The sequence below is a fragment of the Ascaphus truei genome, chromosome 5 (genome assembly GCF_040206685.1).
Source record: "Ascaphus truei isolate aAscTru1 chromosome 5, aAscTru1.hap1, whole genome shotgun sequence".
Classification (NCBI taxonomy): Eukaryota; Metazoa; Chordata; class Amphibia; order Anura; family Ascaphidae; genus Ascaphus; species Ascaphus truei.
In genome coordinates this window covers 62,595,845-62,608,022 of record NC_134487.1, presented here as the reverse complement: position 1 = coordinate 62,608,022, position 12,178 = coordinate 62,595,845, and the positions used below count along the sequence as shown (strand labels likewise).

General features: G+C 42.1%; 1 protein-coding gene across 4 annotated transcripts in view; it reads right to left on the bottom strand.

Moving 5' to 3' along the window:
- AASS (aminoadipate-semialdehyde synthase) overlaps positions 1-12,178 on the bottom strand; it is an 85,427-nt gene that overhangs the window by 15,978 nt on the left and 57,271 nt on the right. For all 4 annotated transcript variants that reach the window (XM_075599925.1, XM_075599924.1, XM_075599923.1 and 1 more), the window contains exons 17-19: positions 9,800-9,908; positions 9,253-9,393; positions 444-611 (exon numbers count right to left, since the gene is read on the bottom strand). In XM_075599925.1, the coding sequence (XP_075456040.1) occupies positions 444-611; positions 9,253-9,393; positions 9,800-9,908 (418 nt within the window). The remainder of the gene's footprint in view (positions 1-443; positions 612-9,252; positions 9,394-9,799; positions 9,909-12,178) is intronic.

Here is a 12,178-nt window from a genome sequence, read left to right as displayed (position 1 = left end):
GTCCTCTGCCAGCAGAGAACAATACAGAAATGATTTTTTAGTTTGTTATTTACAAAAACAAACAAAAAACATTCCTATGACATCCTTCTCACTGTGCAGGGATTTACACATTTACAGGCAAATTCTGTGTATCAATAGGAGATAAATAAATACGAAAGAAAATCCAAATACTATGTATATACACACATTTAGTATACTCCTCTATTATACTGTATACATGGTGCATGGTGGAACTGCAATACTTCTGCATCTCTGAACTAGGGCATGCCTTATAATGGAGTTATTCAAGTCAAATAACTTCTCTGGATACGATGCTAATAAAAGTGGCTGTTTATGTTCCTGTACAGACTTTGAGCGCTTATTGTTACAATACATATTAAAAGTAAATACTTTCATTTTGTTGAGGCACTGGTTCTTTGTCCAAGTCAGGATATTTACAGTACCTTGTATCTCAAAGTTCCTCGTATTAAAGTGTGGGCTGATTGGATCCCATAGGGCTCAGCATATTTTGTACTATCCCGGTTTGGAAAACCTTCCAAATTCAATCCGGGGAAGCAGTCCATGACAGTGACAGATTCAAGCAAGGAGCCCCCTGCTGCAACATTAACAACCTAAGAGTTAAAAAAACAACAACAAATGATACGGTGCTCTGTCGGACCACCAGCTATTCACATTAGCATCAAAGCCCTTATAGACACATTAAACATATAGTTAGCAATCAAAGCATTAATATCTGCAAAACTAACTCGTCAGATTGTGCGTAAAAGATCATATTTGTTGCAGCGGAGAACGGTTTACCATCTGTAAGAAACCACACACACACACACACACGTGTTGTATCAGTCATTTGTGCGGTTATAAAACATAAATACTGCCACTATTTGCATGTGTCTTTCTGCAATGTTGCTTGTAATGGTTTGCCATGCTGGTATTGACATTTCCTTCCATCTAACGTCGAAACCTGAAAAGCTCACCTCCCCCTTTCTGGTGTTCACTGTGTCCTTCAGAAAACTATGTTTCAGGACAGGACCATGGACGAGATAGACACAAAGCAGTAGAAGAAATATGGTTACTGTATTTTTATTTGAGTTGAAAGATACTGTATATTGTAATAAAGATGCTAATCAAAGAAAAGAAAAAAAGGAAGAAACCTTTACTGAATGTTACAATCTTGTAGGAATCCATAGAAAGAACTCTATTTAAACATGATCGGAAAATGTATGACCCAAGCCATCTCTCCCCCACTCAGAAGAGTATCGAAGGCACCCAACATAATTGGGATTGATGTACTTTTTATAGGTTGTATTTATTTACAAGTAATTCAGTGCTCACATTTGGCTGAATACATATATATACATATACACACACACACACACACACACACACACTATACATACATACATACCTTGTTCCAGTGGTGTTACAATGGATAAAGCAAGAAAGGTTTTTACTTAAAAACAGTGCATCCTGGAATGTATCTGTGACTGAAGCCTATCCCTCCCCCTGTGCAGTATGCGATTTATGACTTAAGGTGTTAAATGGTCCCTGAATGCAAGTGATGTAAGTGTGTGAGTGTGTGTGTGTGTAATATTTATATTTATACCATGACAAATTGAAAATAAAGGACTACCATACCTGTATTAATTGTCATGAGAATGCAATTTACAATCTAAAAGCCTGTACATAAAAGTTACATATCTACCAATGGACACAGATCAATACATAATGCAAATTGAATTCAAATAATGTAAATACGTTATTGCTTATAATGGCACATATCACAGCATGATCTACTGATCTTGCACTCACATTGCTTAAAACGTACAGCTGAAAGACACGGAGCAGCTGTTCAACGCTGTTCTTGTAGTCAATAACCCAGTTAATGAGTATTCACAACCAAAACATACACAACCTTTTTATTGCTTTCATTTATTAGCATGGTTTGAGAAAGAAAATCAGCGCAAATAAATATACACTTAATTAATAAGTGCACTCACATGAATAAGTCTAAGTATACGAACACAAATACAATACTGTATCAATGCGAACACACACACACACACACACACACACACACACACACACACACACCAGCTTTTAGAAGGGATCACCCAGATCCAGAAAAATGGTTTATAAAAAGAACAAAGAAGCACATGCTCCATAGGTAATGCACATATTGTAATGCCACAACAATTATATATAGTTTAATTAATAAAAACAAACTCTTACAGAGCTAGCAAAAAAAAAGTCAGTTACATCCCAGATACCAATCACTGGATTAATAGGTGTCTTGTATCAATTTGAGAAGGACTCATTTTGATTATGAGTCCAATGAACAGCAGCAACCACTGTGGCCTCTCTCCCAAGAGGCCAACTAGATCTTAACACAGTTAGGGGTTGCCGCCTGGAAGCCGCTAGGGCAGGACTCCAATATATCAGGTGAATATTGTTTAGCGTTTACTCGCAGAATCTATGCAATGTCTTTCTTACTTTATCCACTGTGAGTTCCAAATAAAGATTTGAACACCAGTTGAATTATATAGAAATGACATATATTCAGTGTAGGTACCTGCTAAACGGAGTCTACCTTGACGAGGTTGGCAGGCGTGAACCATGTTTTGATCAAAAGATGCAACCAAACGACGCCTTTGTCACACAGACCAGTTCTAAATGTAAACATGTCACTAGTATATTTTAGCCCAAATTGGTAGGAGCGCAGGAGCGGTTCTTGGAGATATATATATATATATATATATATCAGGAGGAAGTCACGTAATGTGATGAAACGCGTAGAGACTAGGTGACGTCATCTCAGACAGACGTGTGGGAGGAGGTCCTGTGTGCTCCGTTACTTTTTTCAGCTGCTCTGCCTGTATTTCCAACATTGCATCACAGAAGGAAGCTCTTTTGAGCATTGGAGACGCTGAAACGCTGCAGGACTCGTGGTAGTAGTAAGAAGCAGCTATACCAGGTGCACAGTATCACGATCGGACCCCCCCCCCCCGCTCCTGTAGGTGACGCCCCATACAGATTCTCTCCAATGTATATGTTCTTTTAACCTTTTGTAAGTGTATCTCCTAGGGACACTTTCCTTAATAAATTCACCCATATTGTACACAGTTACGCGCTATGGAGCTTGTGCTTTTTGTGATTTGTTTTTCTAGAATACACACACACACACACACACACACACACACACACACAATTATTTTACCAGCAGTATACTTCTAAAGGGAGGAGTGTTAATTTACCTAGGCTTAATTAATAAGTGCACTCATTAATTAAGTGTATATTTATTTTTGCTGATACTGTAGATATAGATAGATATAGATAGATATATTCATTCTCAATTAGATAGGGATATAGCGATAAATATCCATATCAGGGCATGACATTTCATATCTAACTGCACTAGCCAAAAAAAATCTTCAATCGCCACTCCTTCATAGCAACAAATAGTGGCGCTGCTAAATTTGAAAGACAAAACTATACTTACGTTTCATTTATACTGAACTGCATTAAAGAAGACAATTTAAAACAACTTACCGTAATTTTCTTTTCCTGGAACCATGGCAGTGGGCACCTTTGGGTTAATCCCTCCTCACTCTAGGTAGGACAGGAAATTGACTTTTGCAGGTAGGCCATAAAAGGCCCCTCCCTCTACCTGCCCCTTAGTCTTAGAATTCTTCCATAGCTGAAAAATATAACCGATAGGCATTAGACATACATAGGGAGGGTAACTATGTGCCCACTGTCATGGTTCCAGGAAAAGAAAATTACGGTAAGTTGTTTTAAATTTTCTCCTTTCCTGATCACCCTGGCAGTGGGCACCTTTGGGACATACCCCAGCAGTGACAAATTTAGGGAGGGATACATCAGAAATAAACACCACCAGTTAATGCCTTTATCTGTTTGACCTTTATTAATTCCCTTTACACTTTATTTCACTACAGATTGTAGAACTCTATGCCCAAAGCTTGCGTCAGCTGATGATTGTACGTCTAGTCTGTAGTATTTCAAAAATGTATTGAACGAGGACCAGACCGCTGCTTTGCATATCTGTCCTGGTGTAGCTTGGGCTTTAAATGCCCATGACGTAGATATGGCCCTTGTGGAATGAGCTTTAATGTTCAAAGGTTTATCTTGTCCTTTGCTTTCATAAGCTTTTTTTTAATACAAGACACTATCCATTGGGAAATTGTTGTCTTAGATGCTGCTTGACCCTTCTTCGGTCCTTCTGGTATGATGAATAGTCTGTCTGATTTTCTGACATCTCGCATCCTTTCCATATATACCTTTAGGCATCTCACAACATCTAGTTTGTGTAATCTCTCCTCTTTCTTGTTCTTTGGACCTGGACAGAATGGTGGGATCACGATTTCCTTATCCATATGGAACTGTGATACGACCTTTGGCAAGAATTGATGCACTGGTCTGAGAACTGCCTTGTCTTGATGCACGACTAGGAATGGTTCCTTAGCTGATAGTGTCTGTAGTTCTCCCACTCTCCTTGCTGAGGTGATTGCAACCAAGAACGCCATCTTCCACGATAACCATCTCAAACCTATCTCTTGTATAGGTTCGAAAGGAGGTGCCGTTAATACACCCAATTTCTCTCCATTAAGGCTGATAGTGCAGACACCTGTATTTTCAGAGAGCTGAGGCGGAGACCTTTCTCAAATCCCTTTTGCAAGAACTCCACTATTGACACAATTCTTTGTGAGAAGAAATTTTGTTTTTCTTTTGTGCACCAATCCCGGAAACAAAGCCAGATTCTATGGTACACTTTTGATGTGGATCCCTTTCTTGCGTGTCATAGGGTCTGGATTGTCTTGTCTGAACAACCCTTCAACCTCAATGCCATGCCGTCAAGGCCCATTGTTTGGCGTTCGGATGGCATATTGACCCTTGTCGCATAAGTTCTTTGCGATCTGGTATGTACCATGGTGTATCCACTGCCATATTTACCAAGTGTGTGAACCAAGGCCTTCTTGGCCAGAATGGTGCTACCAATATCACTTCCGCTTGGTCTTCCCTGTTTTTCCTGATTGTTTTCGGAATTAGGGGAATTGGGGGAAACAAGTATGCCAACTTGAAATCCCATTTGAAGCTGAGAGCATCTGTGCTTTTTGTGCTTGGATGAAAACACCTTGCACAGTAGTTCTTTACCTTGCGGTTCTGGTGTGTCGCCATGAGATCTATGTCTGGCTGAACCCATCGCTCTACCAGCTCTTGAAACACCTGTGGGTCTAATGCCCATTCTCCTGGGTGAATAATGTTGCGACTTAGAAAGTCTGCTGTGACATTTTCCAGTCCTGGCATGTGTACGGCTGTGATTTCTGATAAGTGGCCCTCTGCCCAAGAGAGGATTTCTGCTGTGAGATACATCAGCTTTCTGTTCCTGGTTCCCCCTTGTTTGGCTATATACTTTACAACCGACCGGTTGTCTGACTTTATCTTTATATTGCCATCTTTTATTTGGTCTTGGAAAGCTTCCAGGCCCCTTTGTACTGCTTTTAATTCCAGCAGATTTGATGGAAGATGCTGTTCCTGGTTTGTCCAGGTTCCTTGCACCAGTGTTTCTCCCATTTGGGCACCCCAACCTGCGTTGCTCGCATCTGTTGTGATTCTTTCCCACTGTACTGGGTGTAGTGTCCGTCCTTTCCCCAGATTTCGGGTATCCTCCCACCACTTTAACTCTTCTTATGTGCGTGGGTGTAACAAGATTCTTTGTCTTGTATTCTTGTGGTTCCCGTTCCATTGTTGTAAAAAATTGTTTTGTAACGGTCTCATATGGAGCGCTGCCAATTTTATGACGCTTAGTGCTGAAGCTAATTTCCCTAGAAGCTTCATGCATTCTTCTGCTGAAGTTCTGGTTGCTTTCCAGAGCTTCCTCGCTTGCAGTGCTATGTCTTGCCTCCTTGTGTCTGGCAACCTCACCTCTCCCTTTGCCGTGTTGAATTCCACCCCCTAAAACTTTAGCAGTTGAGTGGGTACTAGGTGACTCTTGTCTCTATTTATTAACCAACCGTGTTGTTCCAAGAAGGTTATGACCATCTCCTGGTCTTGTTCTAGTTTCTCCCGACTTTTTGACTTTACCAAGATGTTGTCCAGGTATGGGTATATTTCTACCCCTCTTTTTCTAATTTCTGCCACTAATGGGGCTAGAACTTTTGTAAATGTCCTTGGAGAGGTCGCCAGACCGAATGGCAGTGCTGTGTACTGATAATGATGTTGGTTCACTGCGAACCTTAGGAATCTTTGGTGTCTCCTTGATACGGGCATGTCTAGATAAGCGTCCCTTAAGTCTATCGATACCATCCAGTCTCCTGGTTGTACCTCCTGAATGATCAGATTCAAAGACACCATCTTGAATTAACTTATTGTCAAGAATGAGTTTACCTTTCTTAGGTCTAGGATTGCTCTGTAATCTCCTGAAGACTTTTGTACTTGGAATATTCTGGAATAAATTCCACCTCCTCTGTCTTCCTGAGGTACCTTCGTTATCACTTCTGCTTGTAGTAACTTTTTTAAAACTGAATTCATTTGTCTTCTTTTTGCCTTGGACTGTACCTTTGTTGTAGGCATATATTTCTTCTTGGCATTCCTTTGAACTCTATGCTGTATCCTCGACGAATGATTTCCAATACCCATTTGTCCTGTATTGTTTTGGCCCATGTTGCAGAAAACTGCGTCTGTCTTACTCCCACTGGCAACTGCTGGGCCCTTTGACCTTCATGCGAATTTTTTCTTGGCAAATGATCCTCTTCCTCTGGTGCCTCGAAAAAGCCGGTTCTGTGACGTATGCCTTTTTTAATACGTAATCCATTTTCCTATCCATAGTGTCCTTCAAGGTTGCAGATTCTTCTATTGGAATTGTAGTCTTTCTTGCTATTCTGGATATAGCAGCATCCACCTTTGGGCTGGCTTCCCAAAATTTGACATCTTCCTGTGGAAACGGATACATTTTCCCAAATCTTTTTGGTATATATACTTTGGCGTCTGACCGCGCCAGTTCTGATTGAATAAGCTCCTTGATCACCTGATGTATAGGGAAAACTCTACCTTTCTTCTGTCTTGGCCCAAACAGTTTATCTTTCCTGTGGGTCAATTCTTCAGTATCTTCTAATTCTAAAGCCTGTCTCATGGCTTTGATGAGTGGGTCCACCATTTCTACATCAAATTCAGATTCATCCTCCTGAATATCTTGATCTGATGCATCCAATTCACCTTCTGACACCTGAAAGCATTCTATGTCTGATTCATCAGATGAAAAACCTTTTCCCTTATCCAAACTGGTTTGGGATCTTGACCTTTTTTGCGCAGGGTTAACTGCTTGTTGAACAGCAGCATCCAGGCTCTGCTTAACTGCCTCCTTCATTAGTACAAGGAAGGTGCTCATCTGCTCGTTAGAATCCCCTGCTGCTGCCTTAAGACAATTTTCACACAGCTTCTTTCCCATCAGAGCTGGCTTCTCGCATGCAGCGCACCATTTAGTCTTTTTAGCGACTTTTCTCTTATGCTGCAGGGATTCCCAAGTACCCTTTGAGATTCTGCTTCCGGAAGGGTAACCACCGAGCTACTTTAATAAAAACAAAATAAATACTAAATATACACCCTAATGTATATAGATCCTCTCTCTTTCCCATAATACTAAAACTAAGGACTCACCTAGTCTTGGGAACTGATCCCTTAAGGAGTCTCCATCTTTGATTTAATATCCAGCACTTGGCTTCTCCCTGCTGAGCGTTCCATGCTACACACACACACACACTCTCTCACACTCTCTCACACTCTCTCACACTCTCTCACACTCTCTCACACTCTCTCACACTCTCTCACTCACACTCTCTCACTCACACTCTCTCACTCACACTCTCTCACACACTCACACACTCTCTCACACACTCACACACTCTCTCACACACTCACACACTCTCTCACACACTCTCCGTCGCCCCTGTGACGTCACCACAGTGCTCGTGCACGGCTTGCGTGTCTGCAGATGCACCCGCCGGCCGGAACGTGACGCGCGCACTCCCGTCCGGCCGCATACACTGTTCCTCCTACCGCAGCGTTCCAGACGCTAATGCGGTCAATCTGAGCCTTTGCACGGTTCGCAGCTGTAGCTGCTTCCCCCCCCCCGTGTGTACCCGGTTCCCCCGACTCCTGGGGGTCTCAGTCTTGCCACCCTCAGGGGCGCGTCGATCGGAGCTTCAGGGCAGAGAGGTTAAGGTCCCTGGATCGCTGCACTAGTTGCAGTTAGGTGAGTCCCATTAGAAAACAAAAAATCCTACTCCTAGCTGTGAGGACAGGAAAAAGACTAAAGTGCAGGTAAAGGGAGGGGCCTTTTATGGCCTACCTGCAAAAGTCAATTTCCTGTCTTACCTAGAGTGAGGAGAGATTAGCCCAAAGGTGCCCACTGCCAGGGTGATCAGGAAAATATGTTTAATAGTCAGTGCAATAATAAAACGGCCATACAAAAGGAAAAGTCTTCAGGGTTGTACTGCAAATTGTACCTTCAATCTGCATGTTAAAACTTTTAGCTCAGCCGAGATGGAAAAAACAAACAATCATACCATCTGTCAAACCAAACCCATGTTTGTCACTAGATGCTTTTCTTTGGGTTATTGCCAATGAAAAACCTAAACAAAATCTGACAAAAATACTGAATACATAAATCCTTCTCTCTTCCTGGTGCCTCCCTCCCCGCATGCCGACTCTTCCCATCCCCACCATTGTGTTGCCCCTGCAGTGCATTATGATTGAGACATTACCAATCTCGGCAGGATGCAGCAGCGATACCGGTACCGGTGCGAGGGCAGGTTGCCAGCCTCAATCGTCATTAGCGAGCAGGCGAAATTGTGTCACACACTAATTTTAATGCTGTTGAATTCCCAAGTCCACTGATAAAGTGTAATTTAACATTGCTAAGAAAAAATTATATGCAAAGTGCTAAATGTTTCTACTGTATGTTTATCACATTACTTGAACGAAGGCGAGTAAAAAGGATTATGCAAACAGGACACAAGGGGGAAAAAAAAAAAAAAGAAGTTTGAAGGGAATTGCATTAAAACAAAATGCAATAATTTCCCCTGCTCACACAGTCGGTGGCTTCGCTGTCCAGCTCTCTTATTGAAGACGACATACTGGACTGCCGTAGGGTGCCATTGATGTATGCTCTTCCATAAGATTCAGGACCCTTCAGCTTTAAAATCGGTTATTCAAGATCATTAGTTTGGGTTTCTTTACCTGTTCATTCTTCAAATACGTAGCAGGTTGCACTGTATTTAAAAGCACACCCAGCGGACTCCAGCTGAACTTGTACCTCAGAGGATTGTCTGAATATTCAGGGGCAGGAAGTCCTCCACAGAAAGAAACGTACGACTCCACCTAAAAACACACGCTATTCATGAAAATCACTAGTAAACTACTGCTAGCAAAATACAAGCTAATTCATGACAATGTTTGGTCATTTTTCATAAGGTTACAGTTAGATTAATAGAATACAATATTACTACTATGTGAGTAAGAGTATATGCATAGGGTTATCAGTTCTTAAAAAAAAAAGTTTCATGTACAACAGACTAGGAGACCAAATAAACAGAAGGAAAAATAAAAAATAAATAGATTGAGGTTTGTTAGGTAAGCATGGAGAGAGCTTATTAGGAAGGAGTGAAGAACTAGGATTCAGGTAGAGAAAGATATGCTAACCTGACCAGGTTCAGTTTGTACAGTAAATGCACCTTAGAAACGCATTCACTGACATTACAAATCATGTTAGTCATGTTTATTGTACCTTTGCTCCTACAGCTTTAGCCTTGTCAAAGCATTCCATGGCCAGCATGTGGTCAAGGCCTGGATCCAAACCAATTTCTCCAACAATTGTTACTCCGGCATCTTCTGCACTGAAATACATTTTAAACAAAAGAAAAAGGGCCATATATAAATCAATTTAGGAATAGACAAGCGCTTTGATTTACATGTAGGTTTCACAATACTGTACTATTAAAATACTTAACACATTTAAGGTTATGTACATTTGTCATACTGAATGTATAATAATTTATAAATCAAATTAAATTGGTTTTATGTATTTAATGGTCATACTTTTGGCAGTTAAGATTGGTATTTGGAGTGTTTCAAGTATATCAAGGGATAATTTGCAGTCACCGTTAATTATTTCCTTAGTGAATCACTAGGCCCAGATGTGTGACTATCTGGATCTCCTGTATATATTCCAGGTTTGTGTTGATATGCATTACAGCACTTAGGAAGAATGTTTGATATGTGCGGGCTTGTTATTGTTTTTATTTATTTTTTAATTACAGTAGCCTACAGCTGATTTAATATACGTTTTAAATATTCCTCTTTAATGTGTAGTGTGATCTCATGAAGTTGCTGCACTTTTATATCATCACTATGATCACTGTGGAGACACACAGCGCACCCCCGATTACACCACGTGTCCCGAGGTGCCATGTGCAAAGAACGCAAATGTGAGGACATGTCGGTGCAGAGACATCAGATCCAAGGAGGAACAAAGGGAGATCTCCTAAGTGCACTGTGACTGCATCTTTTCCCTGTCTAAAGGGAAAAGAGAGAAAGTTCGCGCCAGAAAATTAAGCCTACTATTTGATGTGTGGCTTCAGTCCTTTCCACAGAGTGGTTCCGCTGCCTGAGTCTTTCAGAGGTGATTCACCAACCTCTGTATGAATATGGGTAGAAAAAAGGGTGTCCTCGGGCGCGTCACTCTGCTTGCGGCTCCACGACGTAGATACGTGCAAAGTAGTGGAGAAAAAGGGGGGGGGGGCCACAGTAAGAAACAGCACCAACTTATGCACACTTCTTCATTAGGATAGGGAGAGGGGGAGGGAGGGGTGGGAGGAGAAGACAAGGGAAGAGAAATGTTGAAGCAAACTTTTTAGGTGGAGACACACTCACATCAAATCTCTAGTATCTTGATCTGATGTCTCCTCCTCTATATAAGATTAGGTGGGTTGTAGGTGGGGAAATGCCCTCTGGTATCTTCCTTGACAAAAAATAAAAGGGAAAAAATAGTGCAATACGATTTAATTAAACAATGGGTGAATGAGATTAAAAACTTACAAGCGACCGGTATTATTAGGCATAGGAAGGAGATGCTGCCAGACTCCACAACGTGTCCCTCTCTGGGTTGGGGTGTTCCGTCTCGGCTGATCCCTGCTGGCAAAGGTTCTTTCTGTCTGTATGCTTGGGTATATGCTGCTGTAACGTGGATAATCACAGCCCGTGCACAGGCTATGTTCTCCTCCAGCCGTCTATCCCCTTTGCAGAGACAGTCTTTAGCTTCCTGATTCCGCTGCGCATGCGCATGCGGCGGGACGCTGGGCCAAACACAGGGAAAGAAACTCCTCACTACGGTGGCTTGGAATAACCAAAAAACGTCAGACGCGTTTCGCCAATGCTTCCTCAGTGACGTCACTGCAGTCCCCCCAACACACAGTGCAGCCCCCCTCCTCTACAACCACAAAACACACTGCAGTCCTCCTTCACCCTCACAAAACACACACAGCAGCACCCCCTCCACACACAAAATACAGAAACACACTGCAGTGACGTCACTGAGGAAGCATTGGCGAAACGCGTCTGACGTTTTTTGGTTATTCCAAGCCACCGTAGTGAGGAGTTTCTTTCCCTGTGTTTGGCCCAGCGTCCCGCCGTCTGCGCATGCGCAGCGGAATCAGGAAGCTAAAGACTGTCTCTGCAAAGGGGATAGACGGCTGGAGGAGAACATAGCCTGTGCACGGGCTGTGATTATCCACGTTACAGCAGCATATACCCAAGCATACAGACAGAAAGAACCTTTGCCAGCAGGGATCAGCCGAGACGGAACACCCCAACCCAGAGAGGGACACGTTGTGGAGTCTGGCAGCATCTCCTTCCTATGCCTAATAATACCGGTCGCTTGTAAGTTTTTAATCTCATTCACCCATTGTTTAATTAAATCGTATTGCACTATTTTTTCCCTTTTATTTTTTGTCAAGGAAGATACCAGAGGGCATTTCCCCACCTACAACCCACCTAATCTTATATAGAGGAGGAGACATCAGATCAAGATACTAGAGATTTGATGTGAGTGTGTCTCCACCTAAAAAGTTTGCTTCAACATTTCTCTTCCCTTGTCTTCTCCTCCCAC